General features: G+C 42.7%; 2 protein-coding genes across 2 annotated transcripts; both read right to left on the reverse strand.

The window, feature by feature from the left end:
- Positions 1-425: 425 nt before the first annotated feature.
- On the reverse strand, positions 426-11,613 carry LOC118252967 (solute carrier family 2, facilitated glucose transporter member 11-like). Its single transcript, XM_035556837.1, has 12 exons — positions 11,590-11,613; positions 9,372-9,470; positions 8,343-8,503; positions 7,345-7,469; positions 5,715-5,844; positions 5,418-5,566; positions 4,617-4,804; positions 3,414-3,524; positions 3,236-3,337; positions 1,992-2,067; positions 940-1,067; positions 426-632 (listed from the first exon to the last, which is right to left on the reverse strand). The coding sequence occupies exons 1-12, from the start codon at positions 11,611-11,613 to the stop codon at positions 426-428; spliced, it is 1,500 nt and encodes a 499-aa protein (XP_035412730.1).
- A 5,244-nt stretch (positions 11,614-16,857) lies between these two features.
- LOC118252969 (solute carrier family 2, facilitated glucose transporter member 11-like) lies at positions 16,858-25,218 on the reverse strand. The gene is made up of 12 exons (XM_035556839.1): positions 25,195-25,218; positions 24,144-24,242; positions 23,658-23,818; positions 22,671-22,795; positions 22,105-22,234; positions 21,312-21,460; positions 20,755-20,942; positions 20,153-20,263; positions 19,502-19,603; positions 18,503-18,578; positions 17,365-17,492; positions 16,858-17,064 (listed from the first exon to the last, which is right to left on the reverse strand). The coding sequence occupies exons 1-12, from the start codon at positions 25,216-25,218 to the stop codon at positions 16,858-16,860; spliced, it is 1,500 nt and encodes a 499-aa protein (XP_035412732.1).
- Positions 25,219-26,485: the final 1,267 nt, after the last annotated feature.

A 26,485-nucleotide genomic window follows, 5' to 3' on the forward strand; every position in this document is an offset into this window, starting at 1 on the left:
CTAGCCAGAGGTAGCAAGCCAAGAACTTTGCTATTCCCATTTCAGGGTTGTAAAAACACACTCATAAATCATAGAGAGAGGGGAGATCACAGGTCTTCCCTTTCTGTGTGTTCAGCAGAGTATTTATAAATTCTGCATGTACTTTCAGTGTGTATTAATTGCTCTGTTATAAAAGAGATTTATACATCAGCAGGTTAGGCCAAGATGCTCATGAGTCACCCAAGTCTATCCTGCTAATATCAGCCATCATCCCTTTTCTAAGCTGCCAGAGCGGAGCGCTTTTGAAATGTGATATTTTGGCAAGAGGAAAACCTTGTAGGTGACAGATTGAAAGCTGACCGTCCATTTGGACCGGCTTGCTAGTCAGAAAACGATGAATGTCTTTTCTTCCTTCCTTTTAAGAAAGCCTGGCGCCTGCCCTGCAGTCAAAGCCTGGTGCAGAAGGTGTAATCCTCCATGACATGGTTTGGAGTTGCTGGAACACACTTCTTCTTAAAGTTTAGCTTATTAAATTCTTCTGTGATTTCCACGATTGACTTCCCTTTTGTTTCTGGAAGGAACAGGTGGACAATTATCCCTGAAGTGAAAAGTACCCCCATAAAGATGAGGAAACAGAATTGCTTGAGTCTTTCCTGCAGGGAAGAGCAGAGCGAGAAAGAGAGCAAGATGAGCAAATCTCTTCACTTGTCACTTTCTTGGGACAGATTTTGTATTTGGGTCCCAAAGCACTTTCAATTTGATAAAGAATTCTTTGCATTTTGGCCTTTGACAAGCATTTGAGTTTGAATCAGTCTCCTGAGCAAATCTGGGCCTGTCAGTTACAAAAGTGGTCTTGGGAGAGCAGGTGCCAAAACAGTTCCAGGCTGCCACTGTCATCTCCTGCTGCTCTCCTTCCCATCCCATGGCCGGCTTTGGAGCCTAGACTCCAGAGTGACTCACCACAATGAATGGGAAGGCTGTTCCGATCACAAAGATGCCCAGCCAGTTGAGAACTGCACCGATCACAAAGGCGGGTGGTCTGCATGACATCTGGAAAATTTCAACCCTGATGGAAATTGTGGCACCAGCTGAAAGGAGAGAGGAGTAAGAATTACTTGTTGATGTGTTTGATTTGGATGTTCGGATTGCATGTTACCATTACACAGTCAGCAAATAGGTGCCGCTGTCGTGAACTGGCATTCAAAAGGCTTGAGTATGTTGCTGTCTTTTAGAAAAGAAAGCGTTTGTGGCATCTTATAAATAGTTAGACATCACTTTATTTAAATATTGATTTATTCAAATTAATTAATTGGAGAGATTCTAGAATTAGCAGTCAACACTTGCAAACATCTAACATCTTCTCATGAAAAAAGTATGGAATAATGATTCTCATTATAAAGAAGAATTCCCAGTATGATATTGCTAGATCACCAAAAAGTGATCTTCACAAATTCACTTCCTGGGCATTCCAGTTCTGTTTTGAAGTCACAGAACTTTGCCAGCTTTGAGTTAGGAAAATAACTCCACCTGCCATGTGGGAAGGCAAATATTTTGAAAACAGGTTTTTTAAGTTAAAGAAGAGTAGGTAGTATATGTTAGGAAAAGAGCTCCTCCAAAGTAGGGCTTCTACACTGCTGTTCATTTGCAAAAAGAAGTAACATTATAGGACACTGAATTTGAAAGAATTCTTGCTTTTCTTTTTCTCTTTCTTATTTATTAGTATTTCTAAGAAATCTTTTACCCTTCAGCTTGTGTTCTCTATTTTCTGTTTTTCTGGTGAGCTCTTTTTGCTCTCTTCCTTCATTGGTCTCTCAGTTTCTCATTAGAAAAACCCAAACCTGATGACACTGAAGTTTCTGGCCAGTGACTGAACAACGTTTAAATGACTACAAGGTTAGGTTAAATGAATTTGCTTATGCTAAATGTTATGCAACATTATGCAGTATTTTTCCCAGCCATATTAATTAGTTCACATGACTTGATTCTTTTATTTTTTTGAATGAAGTACTTACCTGGCCCAATTCCAAAGACAACTACAAACAAGATAATCAGACAAAGGCTGCAGTATGGCATCCAGAAATACCAATCCTGGGGAAAAAAAAAATCACAATTAATAATAATAATAATAATAATAATAATAATAATAATAATAATAATAAACCAACCACAACTTCTGGGTGAAATCTGTTAATTACGATAGGTGAGAGAAGCTTACTGTTTTCCAACATTGTCACTGCAAGAAGCAATAAACAGAGTGAGGGAACTGGCAGAGAAATGTGAGTAATTCTTCCTATGGATGGAGCAGGGAGGTTTCTGTTAGGTATGCAGAGAAGCAGGTTTGCTGTTGGGGAGCAGCTGTCAAGCTTAGAAGCCTTCAATTAAAAGTTGTCTGAATAGCTCTTTTCCACCCTGTCCTTCTTTCTCCTTGACCCCACAGTGCTTTGCCTAACCCTTAGAGATACAGGAAGGCCAAATCAGATCTTTCTTTGCTTTTGACAGGTGATAGCTATCTACTAAAAAGGAAATTTCCTATATCTTCTTTCCAAGAGATATAAGACAAAATGCTTTAGGAAAAGATTTCTCTCTCCTGTGTCTGAGATCCATCATGAATGCAACAGAAATGGAAGTTTGCTGCCACCTTGCTTCCAGGGCAATTTTGCAGTAGTCTCTATGGGAGAGCTCCTGGATCAATACTGGTGACCCAGGGGACTTGTTTCTAAAGTTACAGCAATGACAGCATTACAGAGGTAAACTGCTCTGCAGTATGTGAACAAACATGTGCATTCCCAGTGTCTTCTGCAGCAGTTAAATTTCAAGTTAACCAATGCAAAGAGTCTTTTTTGGTCTTTGTTTGTTTGTTTGTTTGTTTTTCACTAACTTGTTAAGAGCTGCATACAGAGAAAGGCCATTTACCTATGACTGTGTTTTAGTCTATGCTGGTCAGTGGTTGGTGCTTGCAGCCTGATGAAATCAGGACTCACAGCTAGTATCTCAGCGTTTTCTGTGGTCCTCACTGAGCGCATGTGATCTTGGGGAGGCAGGAGTATAGAGAGTGCTGGCTAAAAGAATGTTTAATCCTATGTACAGATAAATTTGATCTTTAGACTATTCCCTTCATCTGTCCCAGAGTCTAAGCTGTTAACACAGATATTACTTTGGCACTTCTAAGCCTCACTTTTCTTTCTCAGTAGCATGTTGAACAGATGTTAAAATAGAATAGATAACGGAAAGAGACCTGCCAGAAGAATTTCCTTACCTGTAGTGAGAGAGTCACTGTGATACCAGCTAGCAGTGAACCCATGATACAATAACCTCCTCTTACAAGCGTTTTCCTACCCAGACGCTCAATGATGGAGCTCTGAGGGACAGAAATCACACGGGTGTCAGTGCTAGAAAAGCAGATTATGACCCATTCCCACAGTAATGTGACTTACACAGACTACAGCAGCTAAAAGTTCCGAGAGTCCAACAAAGAGGGTCATATAGGAGATCATTCTTTCATCAAAGCCAGCTGCCTGGAGGACTTCAAAAGTATAAAAATAAATCTAGGAAAAAACAAACAAACAAACATAAAACAGTAAGACAAGAACGCAATGATTTCTTACCCATGCCTGTGTGCCACTGCCCTGGATGCAAGCTAGTAGCCAAGGAGGATGCAGCTCAGCTTTGGAGTAAGCTAGGTTTCTGCACTCTTTTAGGTAGTATTCACTTTTTTGGCAGACAAAAACATTGTAAAACAATATTAATTAATTAATTTTATGAAAGATAAAATTCTGTGATAAAAGGACCTCCAGCTGCTGCAATGTAATTAGGTTTGCATAGACCTGATTTAGGGGCTTTCAGAAACAGCCAGGTATATCATCATTTCTGGAGCCCATCCAAGAACATCACTGTAGTGTATACCCTTCTTTCCCAAGAAAGAAGAGCAGGGGCTATGGAATTATGAGGGAGCAGGACAAACATCTTTTCAAGTATCTTTGCTCTATTTGGAGATTTGCTGAGAAGATAAAGATTCCAGTTTAAGCTGTGGCAGACTTGGTTATGTATTTCCTTCATAGATGTTGCTGCACCGTGAAGCTACACATGGAAGAACGACGCAGACGATTGCAAAGCTGTGGCTTCAAAATGGTCCCAGGGAAGTTCTGATCTGAGGAAGAGGTGGAGAACTGAAGAAGTCGCCAGAACTGTGAGTCTGCTCCTTGGTTAGCTTTAAAGGTGGAGTGTGTACTGCTGTCCCAACACACGTGTGCTCCTTAGGTTGCTAAGGGACAAGGGCCAAATAGCAGCAGCTACAGGCTGCAGTAACATAAAATTACACTGATTTTGCCAAGATAAGGTGGGCTCATTTATAGAAGCAGGTTCTGGGGTCTTGTAGCAGCTTTCCCAAATGGCTGTTAAATAAGCCTAACAACAGAGGATGTTAACTCCAGCAAGTACCAAGAGCTGGGCAAAAGGATGTCACACAGAGAGCCTGGCCAAGCTCTGCAAACTGCTGCTGCTGCTGTGTAGGAGGGTTGGCAGACAACAAACTGTGGCTGAGAAACCTGAGGAAAATGAGGAGAGCTCCTGAGAGCCATGAGATGTCTCTAAGGTTGTCAGCAAATGTTTTGAGACTTTAAGGGGGAAATGCACTCAACTGCACTGATGCCACTTAGCTGAACTGTGGCACTCAGAACAATTATCATGTACAGCTGCCAACGGAAAGCTGGTTCTTTCATTAGCTCCAGGACACTCAAGATCTTGGTGTTTTTCATTGTTGCCTTCTCTTTCATGATGTCATCAATCTCTGCTTGGTGATGGCCTTCACCCCAAAGTTGCCTTATGGCTGTGGAGGAGAAGGAGAGTGAGACCTGCCATGTTAATTCGTTGCTGTTGTTTGATGACTGAGGAGTTTGTTAAGTAGGTGATGCACATCTGTGTCAGAACAGCATGCGTGGGCTGTGTCTGTGGTGTGAGGCGCTGATGTCCTATGGTGTGTTCCAGAGCCCTGGTCCCCTCTTGTAGAGAGGAGCCTGTTCTGACAGGGGACCTACTAGGGTGAACAATGACTCCCTCCCTGCCCGCGGGTCCACATTTGTCCCTTCCGCCTTCTCTCAGGGTATAACCATGGTACAAAGCCAACAACCAGAGCTGAGTGGTGCCTTGTGGAGCCCCTGCAGTACAAACAGCCATTTATCATTTATCATGTATCATTATTTATCATTTATCATTAGACTGCTCAGGGGGTGTCAGCTGAATATAAAAGGTTTTGTTATACAGAATGGTAAAGAGATGGTTTCATGTTCTAAGTGGGAACCACAACAAAAATATACTTGGTGGATATTCACAGAGTCATCCTAGAAATGAGCAGGGAGAAACTTTTTTTGCCACGGGGAAAGCAAACATCACAAAACAATTGAAAGCCAAGTGAGGAACAGGAACCTGAAGCCCTCAGTTACCTTTCTTGCATCCTTCCTGGTCTCCTTTGTGCATGAGGAGATAAGGTGGGGATTCAGGGAAGAAGGGCAGAGTGAGCAGCTGGACCAGTGCAGGAATTCCGCAGGAGGCCATCAGCACGGGCCACAGGGACTGACTGCCCAGCAGCTCCCTGGAGGGGATAAAACACACATGTGTAGAATAAAAGTTCATTGCATTGGTTTTTGAGAAGAGAAAGGAGTGGATGGAGAAGCAGAGGAGGAAGCAAAAGGTAGAGGAGGTCCAGATATGAATTGGGTGGTAAATCAGTTGTACTATACCTTTGTCCTGCAATTTGCCCTGCGGCTTTTCCCAGTGACCAAAAGAAAGAGGCAGTGGAGTTTGCAAATCCACGTAGCTTCCTAGGGGAAATTTCCCCAACATATTGATGATGTAAAGGAACGCAAAGGCCTTGAGGTGAGGAGGGAATTATGGGAGAGAAGCAAGAAGACATTCATAACCATAGGAAATAAAACTGAATGTAAAAAATTAAGTAGTACAGAATATAGCTGCTTCATGCACCAAATCTCAACCCAGGTATGAGATTTTTCAGTACCAGATTTTCTAACCCTTTCTGCAAAACTGTTCGGTTCCTGCCCTATTTGCACAGTGCAGTTTTCTGATCTTAGGAAATGCACATCTCTGGGATGTTGCCTCATCACAGTGTCCCTTTTGAATCTTAGCAGATTTTAGAGGAAATAGAGCATGCAAGTGCTGAATAACTAAACACCCTGTAGTAATATCTAATTTGCATGTAGTCAACCTGCGTAATCTCAGCCCTTTTTGACATGATGTTATGGAAGAGCTGGTATGGTCAACCCATAGCAGATTAAAGTAAGTGGTGTTATATTCAATGTTGATTTGTAGATGATCTGGGGGGAGACATGAGTACTTCTTTTTTACTGTACAGCAATAATTTTGTTGGCTTCAGGCAGAGTTGACGTTTCCAGCTACCAGTGAAGTACTTAATAACTCAGAAATTCTGAAATCTAGTCTGGGAACAAGAGGTTTTTCCTGATATGATGGTCACAGGCCATTTTATCTGATTTGAAAACAACATTTTCTTCTCCTGGCTTTATGTGATGGCAAAGTGATGGAGATATGCAATCTCTTTAACAAAAATTAGGTCTTTGCATGAGGCAAGATACAGGTTTTAGATCATAGCAGGGCCACTGTGGATGAGTAATTCTCAAAAGAATGCTGTTCTTCAATGTGGCTGTATGTCAGAGAAGCAATTTACAAAATTTGGTTATTTGAAACAAAGACATTAATTTCTAATGAAATAAGTTAAAATAGGCATTCCTGTGAATATCCAAAACTGAGTGGAAGAGCACCCTTTTGTGCAGGAGACAAATACAAGGCATACTGATCCTAGCACAGGATGATTTCTCTGTATATGAACTACCTACTATGACTGATTTTACTTGATTATGCCCAGCTCTTTGTACTAACCCCAAGGACTTACAGCTTAAAAACAGGTTCAATGTAGAACATTCCTGAAATATGTACAGAGTCAAAATGAAATGGCCATGACTTTGAACAGCCTGGTTTTCTGGAGTCTTATAAGAATACTAGATTTCTAGATTTAAACCATATCTCATACAATTTCAAGTACTGTTTGTCAAAATTAAAGTAATACTGCATCTATTTTTCCAATAGAAAAAAAAAAGTTTTAAATAGTATCAAAACATTTCTGAGAGCTTTGAATATTCATGTACTTGACAAAGCTGAATTTCATTTGGTATCACAGAATTAGTAATAATTATGCTCTTTATTGCCAATTGTTACAGAAGATCTTCTGACAAGGGATCACTGACTTTAAGATTTTATTTTCTTAGTGAAGGGTTATATACTTTGAATAAAGATGTAACATTTTGGGAGGGGTGCTGACCCGTGGGAGCAATCACCTACCTGCACTTACGCCACACAGGAAGCGCCCAATTAGGATCATCTCGAAGGACCGGGCCATTTTACTGCAGCCCATGACAGACGCTGCAGTTATCATAAGGAGATTGTTGAACAGGAGACATTTTTTTCTGTAAGTGCAAGAAAGTAAAAAGAATTTTTGTAGATCAGGAGGGAAATGGCATTTATGCTCCTGGCACATACGATGTCCTGGGTGAAATTATCATGCTAGCTTTGTCAAGTTATGCATATGTGGTCCAGGACAAAATAAGCCCTTCCACACTGTTGACACTGGATGCTCTGTGTCCCTAGTACACAGAATTATATTGTCATCCAGCTAGCTCAGGATATGAACAGGGAGAATTCACTAAAGCCAAGGTTGTTCTTTGTATGGTCAGCAGAGAAAGGCCCTTGCAAAAAAAAGGCTTCTTCCAGATTCCCTGGCAAACGTATGAGCGCCATGATTTCTATGAGATGACTGCCAGACAATGCTGCCTCCCTTCTGGATCATACGTTGAAGTTTCTTTCCCATGTAAACCAGGGAGTGGGAGATGAGGAAGGGTTAACGGCGTGTGTACAAGGACTCATGGCTAGACCTGGGAGTTTGGGAACATTTCTGGGTTTTGTAGCAGAGAAAAGTCTTCTTGCTTTTCTGCACTTGAAAATCTACCATGGAACACATTGATGTAGCACTTCAGAGCATCTCGATGCTGCTGTGTTGTGAGTAGCACCTCCAAGAAACACACTCTGCCTTCAGCCAGGAGGCTGCCTTTCCTCCTTGCCAGTAGTAACCCAGCCTCCCTAACTGCATCTGGTGTGACCGGGTGGTAGCACAAGGGATTAGCAGTGTTGCAGGACAAGGGTAGCAGAATTTGTGGACACCACTGCCAAGCTGGCTGTATTACAGCTATTACTAAGCCTAAAAATCTATCTCACATTTTAAAACGCCAACTGTCATTTCTTTAGGTTAAGATTTGATTGACAAATTCCTTAAATATACATACTTGCCATACTTGACAGTGAGGTATCTGCTTCCTGAGGATCCCACGAGACCTCCGATGCCAAAGATGGACACAGTGATGGACCACAGAAACAGGAGGTTATCCTGGTGGATGGGGTAGCCGTATCGCTCCAGCCACGTTTCATTAATGAAAGCCTTAACATGCTGAGACAGAAAAAAGGATTCATTAACAGCAACCGTGACTCCACTGCATGTATTTTATTACATTTAGAACACAATTTTGTTGCTTCAGCCGAAGCCACTATTCCATACAGACTCTAAAAGTTTGCATTAGCTAATAGCCATAGTGTAGTAGAGTACACTACGTTGATTTTGCCAGTAGGAGGAGTTTGTTCTTTGTTTTGTTGCTCTTGAAATCTGAGGAACCAAGGCCCGGACCTGTGGTGAGGAGCAGTGTGAACTGCCCTGTAGAGTTCTGCGGATGCGTTGTTTTTTCTCTCACAAACAAGCCAACAATGCCAGATCACACAGCACCTGGTGAATGCAGTTCCTCCATACTTCTCCACTCAGAACTTAATGCTCTGAAGCCTGAAAACAACACTCTTAATAACTTGCCATAAGGTGATTTCTACTAAATAAGAAGGTCTTCCCTTAAGCCTCAGCATCTTGAATGGCAGTTTTACCTGTGGTCTGTGGAGGGAAGCAGACATTTTCTTACAGCATGCTTCACTTGCCTTGCTCTGTTTGTCTACCCTGCGGATAGGCTGTAAGCGTGCCAAGTGGTACCACCGGAGCAGACATGTGCTGTAAGTTTACGGGCAGACAGAGGCCATGCCTGTCGGTGCTTCTTTGAGGAACAGCTCTATAAACAACAACTCGCACATCTCTCTCTTTTCTACTGTTTTCAACACTTTGACATGTTCTGCTTTACACAGTAGCACAGTAATGGGAATGAAACATGAGAGGAGAATAGAGTGATGAAGCCCCTGCTGACTGTCAGAGGAGCATCCTCAGACAAGAATGCAGACTCAGTGATACCATTAACTAGCGTGCTGTGTGAATCTTTACCTACCCGAGACATGTAGGTGATTGTAGAAACCTGAAAGCCATTTTGGAACGTTCCACCGATCCCCAGGACAGCGATCATTTGAAAGAGCCCCTGGTACTGTACCTGCAGAGGTAGAACAAGATCTTCTTAAGCTTGTAGCCACATCAGTCTGTTCCTTAAATGTGTCTTTCATTCTCTAGGAACATTTGCTCAAGGAACTTGCAAAGAGGCTTGTTACCTCCATGTGCCCTGCTGTGAGGGGAACATCCTGCTAGGATTTCCCTACATCCAGCTGGGGGAAATGCAGACTTCAGCATTACATTTCCCTCTCCTCGTGATCATCTGACACAGACACAGACACAGACACAGATTTCTAGGTTGGAAGAGACCTCAAGATCATCGAGTCCAACCTCCGACCTAACACTAACTACTCCACTAAACCATATCGCTAAGCTCTACATCTAAACGTCTTTTAAAGATCTCCAGGGATGGTGACTCCACCACCTCCCTGGGCAGCCCGTTCCAATGCTTAATAACCCTTTCGGTAAAGAAGTACTTCCTAACATCCAACCTAAAACTCCCCTGTCGCAACTTTCGCCCATTCCCCCTCGTCCTGTCACCAGGCACGTGGGAGAACAGACCAACCCCCACCTCACTACAGCCTCCTTTAAGGTAACTGTAGAGAGCGATAAGGTCGCCCCTGAGCCTCCTCTTCTCCAGGCTGAACAAGCCCAGCTCCCTCAGCCGCTCCTCATAAGCCTTGTTCTCCAGACCCCTCACCAGCTTGGTCGCCCTTCTCTGGACTCGCTCGAGCACGTCCATGTCCTTCCTGTAGCGAGGGGCCCAAAACTGAACACAGTACTCGAGGTGCGGCCTCGCCAGAGCCGAGTACAGGGGCACAATCACTTCCCTAGACTTGCTGGCCACACTGCTTCTTATACAGGCCAGGATGCTGTTGGCCTTCTTGGCCACCTGAGCACACTGCTGGCTCATATTCAGCCGACTATCAACCAATACTCCCAGGTCCTTCTCGGCCAGGCAGCTTTCCAACCACTCATCTCCCAGCCTGTAGCTCTGCTTGGGGTTGTTGCGCCCCAGGTGCAGGACCCGGCACTTGGCCTTGTTGAACTTCATACAGTTGACCTCAGCCCATCGCTCCAGCCTATCCAGATCCTCCTGCAGAGCCTTCCTGCCCTCGAGCAGATCGACACACGATCTGTTAACAGAGTAACAAGCAGAAGGTTGTTCCACTCTCCAGCGCTAATACATGTAAGAGTGGTTTCGGGGTGGGAGGTCTTACCTTCCTCTCTGCTACCTGGGCAGTGCCCGGGCTATTTGCAGCTCGGACCCCTGCCCACTGTATTCCCAAAGCCTAGAGGATCTTTCCTACGTTAACTGAGAGTAGCTGCTGGGCTAGCTGCCCTTCAGGCCCCTGCAGAGTGCACAGTGATCCCTCAATTTGAGGGTTGTGGCAAAGCGCCCAGAAATTGCCCAAAGCAGCTAAAAATTAAACAAACACGTCTGAAATGGACAGAAAACCAGACTAATGCTTGTAGCATGTTTTTCCATTCAGGTTTCTGTCAGTGTGACAGAATCCATGTTTTTTACCTACATGGAGAGGAGGAAACAGCAAGGAAAAGTTTTGTGACAGCTGTTCCATTCTGCGCTGATTCTGCTCGAGCTGTGCTCCAGGAGGAAGGTCTCTTCTCTAGCTGTTATTACCACGGTCAGTTCTGAACTCCTGTCCTGCCTGTCTGTCTCAAGCAGCACAGTCATCTTAATCTCCCGGGAGCTTTGGAAAATAGGCATTGCACTTTGATGCTTTTCTGGTTGCTTACAGATCCAAAAATGCACAATCAGCGCTGCTGTTACATTTGCACTGCAGCAACCTTTGCAACAGGACATAGTGAATATGCTGAGAATGAATGAAGAATTGCCATTCAGAGGTGCCCTGCCATATTCTCTTTCCTAGAAGGGAGGCTCATTGTGCCCAGCTGAAGCTGGGAGCTCTTTCTTGAGCAAGGATCGTGCTAATTGACGGTGTTACGCCGAAATGCAAGGCAGCAGCTCTGAGTTCAACTCAGCCATAGCCAGAATATGAATGCTGCAGGCTCCCATAAACATCCCTGTCTGTGGTTACAGCTGGCAACATCCAGTCTGTTCCCTGCCTTTCAAAAACTCTGCCTGCCAACTGACAGCAGACAAAAATATCACAGATGTAAATACCTCACCAAGTACTTACCAGGTCTGATAGGAAGCCGGTCATCTCTGGCTAAGGGGCTGGTTGTCCTGCGTGTGATGTCTTTGTCATCCCAGGCTTCTGTGTCTCCTGCCTGCTGGGGTTGCAGTGGGTATCTGGCTTCAGGGAACAGAGTTAAATTTTTACTACTGTGTCTTCACTCACTCACGTTTACTTCAACTGGCCAAAGTTAACACTGCCAGATTAAATATTTCAGGAAATAATTGCATCTGGTCCAGTCCGCAGGGGGAAAGTTTCAAGGCAGAGGAAGTTTGCACCTGGGGGGACTGAGAGGAAAAAGAGAACAGCTCAGGAAAAAAAATCTAAACAATTTTCAGGAACAGTAAAATACTTTATTTCTCTGATACAAACTGAGCAGTATCTTTGCCATAATCTGCACAAAGCAAAAAGCAGTTGGTAAGACGTTTAGATACTGGTGTTTATTATTAAGTAAAGATGTGGTGTTCTGTTTCAGATACACTGGTATAGTAAATACCTTTTATTAGATGAAAAGTGGGCAAAGTCTCAAACACAGCTATTCAATAGGCATGAGATACAAGTAGCAAATTTCAAAGCTTAATTCAGCTGCTCTGACTTTAAGTATTGGTTAGACTGTACCAAGGAAGGGTGTTTCTTGCCTGGTGGTTATGAGGGCTTTGTTGGCCAGGAGAGGTGAGAAGGCTCCAGTTGATAACTGTGCCCTGGCAGCGGCTTTTGGAGCAGAGCTCGGTGCTGAAGCAGGCAGTAACTGTGTGATCCACTTCCTCATGAGAGTCAGCAAAGTGAGTAAATACCTCTTAGCGAGTTAGGATGGTGCAGCTGGGCCCCTAGTCCCTTCACTTCAGCTTTGAGCATTACAGACACAGAACAACTCCAAAACTGGTGTTGCAGCCACTGAAAATTCACCTTTGGTCTCCAGAGGCTCCTCAATTGTGAAGTGAAGCCCAAACTGTGGCTCTGCATGGCTCTGGCTAGAGATGGCATTTAGAAGAGAGGTGTGCCTGGGGCTCTCGCGTGAGTTTGATGCTGTGTGCTATTCCTGCTTTCAAAGCCTTCTGCTTTCTCTTGGTTATGCCAGGGGACTTTTCCCCAGCCCCAAGGCTTGGTGTGGGGGCAGATGTGACAATGGGGTTATGCCGGAGCCCTCAGTAAATGCCTAAGCTTGTCCTCAGGACTTGTACTTTTAGTTCATAAAACAGAATGCAATTATTTACAGAGGATTTTTCTGCAAATACTGAGAGTCTAAAGAAATGAGAAAAAATACATGTTAATAATAAAACCTTGGTTACTGTTGTAATTCCAACTATTGCCTATATAACTGCACAGCAAATGCTGTTTTTTCTGGCTTGTGATAGTGGTCAGAATGATTTGGCATTTCTGTAATTTCTCTTGATGCCAACAATTGTAACATTCTGGTTGTACAAAAATGCAAATCACGTAGCTATTGACTGATTCTTTTATTGTTTTAAAATGTAAAAGTTTCATTTGTATTACATAATGATTTTTCTCAATTTGTATCAAAGCATAGGTTTTTTATGTTACAATGATTCCTACACTCCTTGCAAAATAATTGCTGAGGATCTCAAATAGCAGCAATTCCACTAGCTCACAATCAAATTTCTCTTACACGTTTGCATCTTTCTGGTGATCCTGAGCTGCATAGCTCAGACTTTATAGCATGGTACTGGTTCACCTTAGCAGCAATTTTAGGAGTGAGCTCAGGAGACTTTTGCTGTTCCTTTCTCTCTAAAGAATCAAGCAGTGAGGACAGGCTCTTGGCTTCTCCTTGTGCCCGATGTCCTGCTTCAAAAGCCAGCTACCATGTATCACCCCTGCTGCATTCTGCTGTGGTCCTTTATGTTCGTACTTCTTTGTAGTTCTCCAGTATTGCAGTTCTCCACAGGGAATTAATAGTACTCGGAAATCAGCAAGCCTTAACGAACTTATAAATGGCCCCAATATCCTGCCAGTTCCCTCCTCCTGCTCTCTCCACGCATTGTGCCTCCTGTGGTGGTTGTGCCACACCGCACGTTTCTCCAGGTCCTGGGGAAGGTCACAGTGGTAGGAAAGAGGCTAAAAGTCAGAACACCAAATGAGTAACCGAGGCTGCGACAATTGCATACCCTGTGACACAAGAAAACTGCTCTGTTGAATCCGGAATGCAACGCTGACTGGGGAAAAGGAGACATTCAGTTCTCTCCTCATTTCTGCTTTCCCCTAAATAATCAGACCTGATTTTTTTTTTCTCCACACAGAAGTCCTATTTACAATACATTCTCCTCCCATTCCCCTTTGGACTCTACTATTGCTCTCGCTTTACTTATGTAATGTCAGCAAGACAGACAGCACCGAGGCCACACAGCCCTTCCACAGCAGTGTCTTCCTGCCACACCGCTCAGTGGTAAAGGCCTGGGAGGGCCTTTTGGGCCTTTGGGGACACTCTGATGTAGTGCAGCTTACACACAGCACGGGGTGGAGAGGAATGCACACGCCAACCCCTAGTGATGAGGATGGAATAAGGCCCTCTTCAAACCCAGCTGCCTCAAGAGTGTAGAAGTAGGACTAGAAAACACAACAGAAAAAAACCTTGCACTGGGAACAACGAACTGCATGTGTGATATCACCTCCAATACAAGGACTGCAAGCAGGCCAATGGGCTATATTTCCACCAGTGACCTGTCCTTTCTGCTGCCTGCTGAGAAAATACTTCTCTTCAAGAATGAGTTAGAAGTAGAAAGTATCTTTTAAGAAGTTTTCACATGCTTTTTACAGAAAGAAATTGCTTTCATTTTAAAGTTTCAGTGCTGGTCACCATCTCATGCAAGTCAGCTGTGGTCCAGAAAAAACAAGAAAAACACCTGTCATTGTCATTTGCTGATGGACCTACAGAAGTGAAAATAGAAGTGTTAATGATGGGTGAATTTCCTCAATGGAAAATTGGGAAATGAGGGAAATCGCATGAATCATTTTTCTTTCTCCTTTTGCTGTTGCTGCTGCTATTCTAGCCCCACTGCGTCAAGGCAAAACCAAGAAAAGAAGCAAAAATACAGGATAAGAAGGCTGACAACAGCAGCTACTGAAGCCATAATATTTACAGAATGTAATCTCTGAAAAATACAAGCATAACCCTGACCCACTGTCATGCCTCTTCTTGTATTCAGTTTTATTGGATGCAGGCTTGTAACAGTGATGTTGGCCCCGATGCATGAGCCTGCACTGAAATAAGGAAGGCTGGATGGCACCTGAATTGCCAGCTTCTTCTTGGAGGTGGTGGCCACGGCAGTGACACTGAAGCAGTAGTACAAAAGAGAAAGACAAGAGGAAAAAAAAAACTAGCTTTCTCGCTTTATCTCTCCTTTTGGGTAAAAGACGGGCAGAGTGAGTAGTTAACAGCCATTTAAGATGTTGCTTGCAGAGGTATGAGAAAGCAAGAGGCCTTGGCATGGGGTTAAAACAACTTGCAAACATTAATATTGGTGAGTTAATCATGTACGATCTGGTTTATCAGTAACTGCAAGAGATGCAGCAATAGCGAGCTTTGGGGAGAACAGGCTTCAGTTTGGCATATTGGATTGGCAGATCCTGGGAGGATGAATGCTTGAAATGGGGAGGATCCTTCAGCTGGGCAGTGAAGGTGCCCAGCAAGACTGCCCACGAAAGACTGGCTTCTTACAGGAGACAGTGGAGCTAAATCAGAGTGAGCTTGGCTGGAGCTCCTAAGAGAGGAAGAAAGGACTTCAAGGCTCCCGCTTCTGCGCGCTGCGTGGCACAGATGAGCGGTCCCTCTGCAGTGGTCCGGCTGTGCTGCTGCTGGCACTGGGTCCTGTGAAAGGACCAGCAAAGCCGAAGTGGCACTGACCAAGGTGACAACAGAGGATTCTCTCTTCTTTATGTGCTGAAGGCCTGGCAGATTTCATTTAGCCAGAAGAATATAAAGTCTAAATCAGGTTTTAGTTGCTGGAACATGCACTGGTGCTTTATTATCAGAGTTTCTTCTGCAGCTATTCCTTTAGAAGTAGAAAGTACATTGTTTGAAATTTTTAAATAGAAAATTCTCCAAAATTCGACACTGATTCAGAGCTCCAGCACAATAACAATTAATGTGAATGGTTAAACTGCGGACAGACAGGACTTATGGTCCTACTAAACAGGAGGCATTTGTTGGTATGCCATTTGTATCTGTGACAGAAAATGGAAAACTAATTGATAGTCTTATACGAAGGTAGAAGAGTCTGGGGAGGGAAGGGATTAAATGCTGCGGTGGTCAGCAGGATTAACAGCGCCGGGCCAGCAGCAGTGCCGGGGGTTGTGGAGCACAGCAGTGAAGTGCAGCACTGCCTGCTGACGGGCACTAGTGAAGTGTGGTGTGTCCTCATCCAGCACCCAGCTAGCAGACGTTTGCCACTGCAGCTTCTGCTTCTTGTCTTGAGCAGTTAATTGTTTATAAAGTGGGCTGAGTTTTCAAAGGGCCTGCTCTCGTGGTACTCTCGCAAAGTGTCTCATTCCCTGTCTCACTCCAAGTCTCTGGTCCTCAGCTCTCAGCACTGCCTTGTATCCTTGTGGCTAAACAGTGACCTCCTTGCTCACACTACAAAAACTTGCTCCAGGTTTTGCTACAACTGCTACACATGGAGGGTGCAGCCAGTTTGCTCCAGAGGATGCAGGTGAGGGTTCTATGCCAATTAGTCATTTACCAGGGCTGAGCCCTGACAGTCATTACAGAAACAAACAGGACATATAGCTTGAATATTTCTGGTAAATAAAATAGAACAAAATTGAGTTCCTTTTGTTTTTCTACCTGGCATTTGTTCATTTGCAGTGTTCATCCTCAGCACTGGGTCCTTTACAGGTATCATAAATAGATGACTTGAAAATTGTCTGCAGGAGTTATGTTTGTGTTTCATCCTGCTGTTAATCCTGAGCAGAGCTTTCTTACAAAGCAAGAAGCATTGAGATAAATCTTACTTCTTTAAAATGATAGCAAATGAGAAAGACTTGATATAAAATCAGTGTGGTATGCCTGAAAATGTTTTCCCCGTGCCAGTTCTGAGAAGTGTACGTGGTTATGAATATCTTCCTGCCACAGAGCTGTTATAGGAAGGAGGCATTGAAAAGCAAAACCAAAAATAGGACTACTTGGACTAATAACAAGCTATCTGTGGATTACTTTTTATGTTATATTTTATTGAGAAAAGTTCATGTTAAAGGTTAGCTTTCAGTACACTTCTGAGACACAGCTTTTTGTCAGTGGAAGTTGTTTATGGTGGCCTATCAGAGCTTGGTGCAGAATGTCCTTTCTTCAGTAGCATTCTTCTCCACCGTCCAATGATTTTTCTTCTTAAATTGGCGTGTTTTGAATTCTTCTGTGATTTCGGAGATGGACCTCCCTTTTGTTTCTGGGAGGAACAGATAGATGAGAACTGCTGCAGTGACCAGGACAGCAATAAAGATGAGGAAGCAAAAAGGACCAAGAACCATCTGGAGACAAAAACAGAGTAAGATGAGTGATTTCCCTGACAACACTTACCCCTACAGATTCTTGTAAATTCTGTTTGCCCTATGAAATGAGGAATAAGTTTATCTTCTCAGTCTGTTCTCAAGGGATGTCTGATATCTTGGGAAGTGTTTTATATGAATGGCCTCCACGTGCCAGTAATAATAAGGAATTCACAGCTTTGATCATCTACAAGTATTTCATCTCGCTTCCTGTCCAGACCAGCCTAGAAAACTAGTTTAAATTGAGAGAGTCAAAGAGAAGATTTGAAACAAATTACATACAACAGCAAAGGGGAAAAGCATTCCAGTGAAAGTGAGGCCTAGCCAAATGACGATTCCACCAATTACAAAAGCAGAAGACCTTGTTGAGAGGGTGAAGATTTCATTCATGACAGATGCAACGGCTCCAGCTGAGGAAAAAACATAAAAAGCAATCAAAAACACTGCTGTGTAATTTGTGTTCTCCTGTGGACATTTAGCTAACCACTTTACTCAAATGGAATAAACTGAAGTCACTGGTCACAGTGCCCCAGTAAAGTCAGGCTGCTTTGAGATCATGTAAATTTGGGCAGTACAGCCACCCCTATCTGAATTCACCCACCAACCTCTCTAACGGTCCATGGAGAGAGATGGACACCCCAGAAATGCACTTTATATCCACCTAAGGCGTATCAAATATGGGGATGAATGGCCCTAAGGGTCTATCTCTCTCCACTGCCCATGGGAATTCTGTTACCATGGGAATTCTGTTAGGTTTTCAAGACATTCATAGTCCTCATATTCAGCCCTTAAAATAGTAAAGGCTGGCATTTGATTTTGGAGATTGCATACCTAAAATTCATGTTTAGACATGGAAATTTCAATATTGCTTTCAAGTGAGTGAAATCATAACAGAGAGCTGTAAATTTGGTTCTGGCATTACTGATGTAGGTGATTAAGAGAAGACGAGAAAAGACAAAGAACTGCTAAGAGACAGACTGTGTAAGCTATCAAGTATTCTTTAATGGAATTGAATTTTATAGGTGAATTGAGAAAACTCTGATATTTTAGAGGGGGCTACCTCTGCATTTGGGCAGACACAGAGATAGACCAGATGAGCCTGCATGCACTGAACAGCATTCACGCCTTCCAAATCAAGTTTTAGTGATTTTTAACAAGTATTTCTTTGCCTTGAACCTGCAATTCAGTGTGAGGCTATAGAGTCCTGATACATCAGGGCCTGAAATGTTTGAAGTAATTTGTAAAAAAATCGTTCCTCAAGTTATTAATTCACCAGAAGTTGGAGCTCCCCCATCAGTCCAAACTAAGCTGCTGCTTTACGAAGATGTCTACCCAGTCTAGTTCTTTCCCACACATCCATGGCCTGTGCATTCCCTCGTGGTCCAAGGTTTACTGTTGCTACCTGTGTTGTTATACTCACCCGGTCCTATTCCATAGGCGATGATGAATAAAAAGATAAGAATAACACTGCAGTAACGCATCCAGAGGAACCGATCCTAGACAAGGGCAGAAGGAGGGATGAGAATGACAATTAATTTTATAGCTATAGCACAGCTGATCTAAACATACAGGAGAAGTGATGTTGATGAAAAAGCCCATGATGCTGGGCTCTGTAATGGGTGCTCACTACAACTACTTATCTCTCTGTACTGAATACAGTGGAAGGCCAAAAGTAGCCTGCAGTGTCCTATCTACAGAGGTGAGTTAAACTGCACCCTGGTCTGAAAAACAGGTAACAAATTCCAAGATAATTACAGCATGGGGAAAAGTGTAACTGATTCAACCTTATCTGATTCACTTAGACAACTTCAGAGAAAGATTTAAATCATGTGAATCAGAAGATAACTGTGAAACAGAGAGAAGTTAGTTTGTGGGCTGAGACAAAGATTGCAATGCAGTACGAAACACTGGAAATATGGAAGGCATGACACTGGGTTCCTCACTCCTTTCCACCATCCAGGCTGGAAGGAGTTAGAGAGCTGCACGCTGTGTATCCAGCTGGATCACATGCATCGAGGGTGGAAATTGGTGGTGGGAAGGGGCAGTGCACACTGCTTCTGTTGCAGGGGGCATGGGATAGCAAATGGGAATGGTGACAACAGAGATGCTCATCTAGGGGTTCGAAGGGCAGCAAACAACACAAGAGAGGTTCAGAGAGATCAGGCAGGCAGAGAGCTGGAGGAAAGCTATGCCAGGCTGATGGTTTTACAAAATGTTTTTCACTGACTGTTTGAAAGATTGACTAAAAAGATGAAATACAAGACAGGACAAAAATAAAGGCCTTGCAAGGTGGGCTGTGAATTTGTGTTTAGAAGATATTCTGACCTGCTCTTTTGGATGTCAGAACTAAGGCTGACTATCTGCTGTCCTGCACAAAGATTTCAGATGCAGGTCCACCCCTAGAGAGACATTTGCTTACGCTCAGTAGAAGGCTTGTTTCAAGCAACACCAGTATCAGTGCCATCAACAAATAACCACCCCACAGCAGAATCCGGCGTCCAAAACGATCGATAATGGAGCTCTGAGGGGTAGGAAAAAAACCAAACATATCACTGGAAGCATGGCCAAGTCCAGCTGTGAGCCTTGCAGCAGATCAAGCTTTCTTCTTCGGTTCTTCTTACATTAGAGAACAGAAATCTTGTTAGTACCACGTTTGTTATTCATGGAGTTCCTTCTAGCCTTTTTAATGCTATGAATGACCATCGCTGCCTGAGCATTGCAGCTACTTTTTCATGAAAGCTGTAGTCAATAGAAACATGTTATGATTCCATTCAAAAAATATATATATACAAATATATGGAAATAAGCAAAAATATTTATCTTTGAATGATATTTATATATGTATGAGTAAGATATATTTTTATAAGAAAGTATGAAGATTGAAGATAGGAAGAAAGATTTAAAAGATGGAAAGAAATTTGGCAGGGACAGTATCAACCACTTTACAGACTTATGTAGTGCAACAGAAAAATCCTTTGGCTCACCAAGTGAAGATTCATTTACTTTAAAGGATAATAGACTCTAATCACATGTACTTGAACTCTTAAAGCCCCAGCAGGGTCTGACTTACACAGAAGATGATGGAGATGAGCTCAGAGATCGCAACTCCTAGAGCTACATATGGGATTATGCTTTCCTGGAGGTTTGCTGTCTGAAAAATTTCCGAGGTGTAGAAGGTGATCTGATAAATAAGAAACATTTTTAAAATGAAGTATAGTCAATAGATGTAATATGTGCTTATCCAGCATCACTTGAAACTATATTTGTCATCACTGTAATAGCAACAGTATATTATTGGGGCTTAGCAGAGGTGATATACCTGCTTGAGATGTGAAAAAATGAAAGGCTAATGGAGATGGAGAAAAGGGATTTGAAAGTCCAGGGGAAAAAAAAAAAAGAAGAAGAAGAAAATAAAAGAAGAGTTGAAAGGATCATAATGCCTGTAAGGCATGGGAGAAAGACGTTATGGCAAAGAGGAAAAGGGAAGGGACAAGACAGGGAAGACAGGGAGTGAAGAAAAGAAAAGCAGATTTCAGTCATAGCAGACCATACATAATTATTCCAACAGTTCACTCAGTAGGCCTTTTACAATTGTTACACAGAAGCTGCTCATCTGCAAAGCCCCTGAGCACTTAACAGTGGATATAAGCATGGATATTGGGAATACCCAACTGCACTCAGGCCACAGAGCTGCAGACTCAGTAAAAGCAGGAGCATGGTACACAGCTGCGGATACACGGATGGCTCTCTCAGCACCTCTAGGACATTCATTATTTTGGTGCCTTTTGTTACAGCCTTTTCCTTCATCATGTCATCAAATTCTGTGTGATAATTCTCTTCTCCCCAGAGTTGCTTCATGGCTACAGAAGAGACAGAACAAAGTATATTCTTCCATCTTCTGATCCACTAGTCATTTGCAGTTGAGTCTATTCCTTGATTCATCAGTCACTGAGCAAAGAACCAAAACACAGTTTACTGGAACATGCTGAGACTGTCCTGGAAAACAGCTTTGAACTTATTGTAGTATTTAAAGGGAGATTGTAAATATTTCTGATGACTTCTCTTTTTCTAGAGTAATACAATTTAATGCTATGATCTTTGCAAAATCTCTCATCATGTAATTATCAGGAAATCTGTAGTTGTACAATACAAAAGCTAATTCCCTCTATTAGGTTCACTTTCCCAAGAGTTACAGTCTAACAAATTAGGGATCTAAAATTTTCTCTTACCTTTCAAGCAACCATCCTTGTCTCCTTTTTGAAGCAAGAGATAGGGAGGTGACTCAGGAAAGAATGGCAAAAAGAGCAGTTGAATCAATGCCACCAACCCAGAGAAGGACAACAGCACATTCCACATGTCTTCAGTTCCTAAAAGATCTCTATGAAGGCACACAAGAGTGCATGTATAGGCCAATACAGTTATGTTATACAACTAGTTTGGTATTTTCTGGATCCTAAACTACCAAAATGGAAACTATATCTATATATGTATATATATTATCTATAGATGTATATATAGATAGATATACCTGTAAAGAATAAATTGAAATAAAAGATGTTTAGATTGTGAAAAGGAAAACAGACTGATACCTTAGTTCTACTGCGAGATTGAGATTTTTCTGTTAATTTGAGTATTTTCTAAATACCAGTGGAGTTTGGATATTCCCACAACAGCTGTCTGAACCAATATAGTAATTCTGCATGAGATTATCAAGAAATTGGCAGAGCTATCAGGTCTCAGAGGTTTATTAAGAGTGTATATACATATTTTTTTCTTATTAACTTCAGCAGAGACTGCACCTCCAGAGAGGGACTCTTCCTTTCTCAAGAGAAGGGTCTGTCCCCAGAGACTGACAAGGGAACCTCAGTGACTGGCATGGAGCAGACGTTTCCTTTCTGACCGCTGTAGCTAAGCAAAGTAAAAGCCCACCTTCAGCGTCTGTTGCTAGGACTGGGAGGACAGCACTTTCCTGCCATAAAGAAGACAAATAGAAGACAGGACCAGAAGGAGCAGCACAAGTACCGTAATCCAAGAATTCTTGCTACAGCTTTTCCTAGTGCAAGAAACACAGAGGAGGTCACATTTACAAATCCACGCAACTTCTTAGGTGAGATCTCTCCTGCATACTGAACATGGGCATTCATATGTATTCCTAAAGAGAAGACAAAAGAGAACTAAAGCTATAGAAAATAAGAGAGAGGGTCCCTTTCCATTTCACCTTCAGCCAAAGGTAGCTCTCTCATCTCCCTCCTGAACTGTTTGCTGTATGTCCTCCACAGTAAGTAGGCTGAAAATGTACATCTACTCTAAGTGAGATGTTTAACTAATCCACCAGATATCCCTCTCAGCAAGACCTCTTGAAGGCAAAGGACAGCTCATCATTATATTGTCCCTGCCCAGGGAACAAACTGGACTATGCGATGGGTTTGTTGCCTGCTGCCTCGCCACGAGCCATGATCTTCTTACCTTTTCCCAATCTGCTCCTTGTTCCACTGGGGTTACTGTGCATGCCCAGGTACTCCCAGCAGGAAGATTTCTGTATCCACCCCAAAGAAGTCACATTAACATGGAGTAGTGGGAAGTCCTACCAGCACCAATGCCCTCGAGGAAGCGCCCGATCAGGATCATCTCAAAGGATTTGGCTCTCCTACTGAAGCCAGTGTTCAGTGTGGCTACTATTAGGACCACATCATTGAACAGCAGACATTTCTTCCTGCAACAGCAAACAACATGCGGGTATGATCCATGTTTCACTTTGTCATAGTTAACTAATGTCTGCATGTTCTCCTCTGGATTTATGGACTAAACCATGGACATTTTAAAATCCATTGCTTATAGAGAAACGATATCTGATTAGGAAAAGGCATGATGTCTTCCCAGGAAAGTTGCAAGGGAGAAGTTAGACTCCTCTTTTCTATGCTAATACCATGTGAGCACGCTGTGAGGCTGAAGAATTCCTGTAAGGTAGATACTGATAAGGAACGGTCTTCTTCACTTCTTTCCTTTGGGCCAGGCTCCCATCCCCAACACTGCAGTTGTCCCCTGAACAAGGCAAATCCAGTGTTATGGAGAGATAGGTTCACTATCCACCTTGAGATCAAAAAGAGGATTCTGAACATGGTGTGAGAGATTCTGCTTATCTTTGCTGAAATTCTGACTGTTCTTGCAGAGGAATGAACCTGCGCACCTTTTTAAAGAGCTGCAATCAATTGAAAAAATAAAAATAAACAGTTTTTGCCTACAGAATATCTATTACCTTCTGCACACCTGCAGTGTTGTTGGGCTCCCTAGGTATTATTGCTCAATGAAGAAATTTCAGAGAGTGATTCTTTACTAAAATTTCAGCAAATGTATAGGAATTGTATGGCACCAAAAACCATGAAAAGGGAATCAGAAACAGGTGCATGTTCTTGTCTCTCTAATGTACCTAGGTGTAGTTATACATGGTGAGTAGAGTTAATTCTGCACCAAGATGGGGAAGTGAAAATTCCAACATCTATTATATTAGGTGAGTAATAGTTAATTGCTTCCCTTGTGCCATCCCTAATTAGTTAATCGTTGGGAAATATACTTACTTTCCATACTTTGCAGTCAGGTACCCACTACACAGACATCCTATCATTCCCCCCACACAGTACATAGACACGATGAAGGACCATAGTAATGTGAGCGTCTCCTGATGCAGCGCTGAACCGTATCGTTCCAGCCAGGTTTCGTTGATAAACTTCTGAATGTACTTGGACAGAAAAAGAGATATTTATTCCTCTGAGGCACTAATCACAAGAGTTCTTTATTATGTTTATAATTTTAAAAAGATAGATTAATAGTCGTTATGTTGAGATGTTTTATAAAAGAAAAAGAAATAGTATAAGGAACCACCATGGCTTCCATAGTCCCTCCATTCAACTGGGTAATAGTTACTATGACGGTAAGGGATGGGAAAAAGCTGGGGATAAACTCACATAGTACTATGGAAGAGGTTTTTTAGAGCGTCTTCGAGGTGTAAGGCCTAGCCCCTCGAAAAGCAGTTACAGATTTGCTTTTGTGAGAGCTTTACTTACTGGAGAAGTATAATTGATCACAGACATTTGAAAACCAGACAGGTGGGTTCCACCAATTCCTAGTACCAAAATCATTAGCAATAGCTTCCGGTATTGAACCTGCCAAAGATGATGAAAGACATGCTAAGTTCCTGACACCAGCAGGGCTTTCAGAACCATGAGGTAATTTATAAGATATTACATCTTAACATTTCCATGATTAAAAAGCCTTTATAAAGAAAAAATAAACAAACAAAAACAACAACAACAAATTATATTTTTCAATAATGAAACAAAATTGCTGGGAAATTGTTAAGATGCAAATCCACACATCCCTTTATGTTCCTCTCCTTGTTACTAACAGCCTGAAAGGATGCAGTCTTTAATTCTTTTCATTTTGCCAGTCACAGAAATTTTAAAAAATCATAAAAGCCTTGTTGAGACAGTTTGTGTTTGCTTTTGTACTAGTAAGAAGCCACACCTTTCTTGAATCCCTTTTTCCCTTCAACTTTAACTTCTTGGAGACTTCGTTCACCAGCTTCCAGGGTATAATCAAGTCCGTCTTAAGCCTTTTTTTTTTTTTAATTTCACTTTTATATTCCTATAGGAATCTGCATCTTCAGAGCCCCTACTTGAACGACTCCTATTTGAAATGCTGCGTTCCCGTGATGTACACTGAATTTTAGAGCACCCTTCACAAGCACATATGTTTTCCAGCATTTAGTCAGGTCACAATGTAAACAGATGAGTATCCTCAAATGTCCTCAAGAATGCAGGGCAGTACAGTGGGAGATTTTTTCCTGTTTGTCTCTTCCATACTACTCTTTTATCCATTTTCCTCAAAATGCCTATTCTTTCCTGTTTTCCGAGGTCCTCTCTTAAACCTCTCTCTTTTGTATTTCCAATATATTTTATGGAGATGGTGTATAGTCAGTCTTATTGCTGAATCAGTGTTGTCCCCAGCATGTGCTCTGTTCATTTTTATTACTGCTTGATTCCCTTTTTCTGTAATATTTAAAGATTATGCTGCTATCGGTGACTAGGGCTAGAAGACAAGAAGTTGGATACTCACCAGGTCTGAGAGGAAACCAGCCATTTCCCCCTGAAAACCTGCCTGCTCTGAGAGCCCTTGTCAAGTCTGTCAGATTGAGTGATACGTTTCCTATGCTTAGATTATAAGAAGTTGGGATCATAGCACAGAAGTTAAATTCTAACTAAGTGCCTTTTAGTGAATTATGTCCTCCTCCATCACTGGCCAGGGTCTCTTTTTGCTGGTTTAATTATTCCAAGACTCGGATATGCCAAGCTGATTACAGCATTGGTAAATGTTTGTCCTTGTATTTGGAGTGCTCCCCCTTATTTGCACTGCTAGAGCGACTGAGTGTTCCTGTTTTGTGGGGATCGGACGGTGTTAGCAGCTTTCCTTCAGGACAGCAGACTCTGCCTTCCCTCTCTGACAGCAGCGTAGGCAGTGCGTTTCTTCCTCCCAGTCCACCACAGAGATACACCACTGAGTATGGTCACTGAGCTGTGCTGCCTGCTTTTCTGCACACCACAAGATTTTCAATCAGTTGAAGTATTTGAGCAATTTCCCAGTTGCAGGACATGAAATATTTGAATACTGGCATGGGGAAGGAGCCTTGGTCCTTGCTAACACCCAGTTCTTTCTCGAGGCTCACACTGTTTCCAGAACTACTCAGATCAATTGCTAACCACTATTACCTATTTACAACAGCAGAGATAGCTGTGCCTGTGCCAGAGCAGGGAGCTCATTCTGCTCTGGCTTGAGGGTTGACTTTAAGAAGTACTTTCCATCTTGAAAAAAAAACTATTTTGACTCAAAAGAAGACTTGACTATTTACAAAGAGTGCAAATTCCTTCTTTATTCCTTCAGGCTTCTACAAAGAACATTTCATACTACATTAAGTACAACATAGCATCCTACAACGATGTAGCCGTCTGTGGTTAGTGCCGAAGGGGTGGCGGCTCTGAGGACAACAGAAGCCTTGCTGAGCAGTGCTTGTCGCATCACAGTGACCAGCAGCTCAGCGCGCGCGTCCCCGTGCCCGGCAGCCCCAGCAAGCTTGCTGAGTCACGCCTCGACCTTTCTCCAGCTGGGCGGCCCCATCACACTCTCTCCAAAGCCTCTGCCTGGGCACCTTGTGGCACATCAGTGCAGTGAAGTAGTTCCTCTGCCCACCCGCTCCATTCGCATCCTCCCTGAAATCAGCATCACCTCCACATCAGCTGTAGCAGCATGTTTCATTCCTTCCCCTCAAGCGCAGACTCTTCAAATGTTCTCACTTCCAAAACACCTCAGAATCCACCTTTCTCTTCAATTACTACTGCAGAAATCCCTATCT

This window comes from Cygnus atratus, chromosome 17 (genome assembly GCF_013377495.2).
Source record: "Cygnus atratus isolate AKBS03 ecotype Queensland, Australia chromosome 17, CAtr_DNAZoo_HiC_assembly, whole genome shotgun sequence".
NCBI classification, from domain to species: domain Eukaryota; kingdom Metazoa; phylum Chordata; class Aves; order Anseriformes; family Anatidae; genus Cygnus; species Cygnus atratus.

What these genes read in the sequence shown, in the direction of transcription:
- LOC118252969 (XM_035556839.1), bottom strand. Translation starts at nt 25,218, where the DNA reads ATGGCTGGTTTCCTCTCAGACCTG. An exon ending in CCTCGAGGGCATTGGTGCTG is followed by an intron (nt 22,235 to 22,670) that starts GTAGGACTTCCC and finishes TCTTCTCTTTAG; the next exon opens with GAATACATATGAATGCCCAT. An exon ending in GCAAGAATTCTTGGATTACG is followed by an intron (nt 21,461 to 22,104) that starts GTACTTGTGCTG and finishes GTGCCTTCATAG; the next exon opens with AGATCTTTTAGGAACTGAAG.
- LOC118252967 (XM_035556837.1), bottom strand. Translation starts at nt 11,613, where the DNA reads ATGACCGGCTTCCTATCAGACCTG. An exon ending in CTCACTGTCAAGTATGGCAA is followed by an intron (nt 7,470 to 8,342) that starts GTATGTATATTT and finishes TTGCACTTACAG; the next exon opens with AAAAAAATGTCTCCTGTTCA. An exon ending in CAGTGACTCTCTCACTACAG is followed by an intron (nt 2,068 to 3,235) that starts GTAAGGAAATTC and finishes TTTTTTCCCCAG; the next exon opens with GATTGGTATTTCTGGATGCC.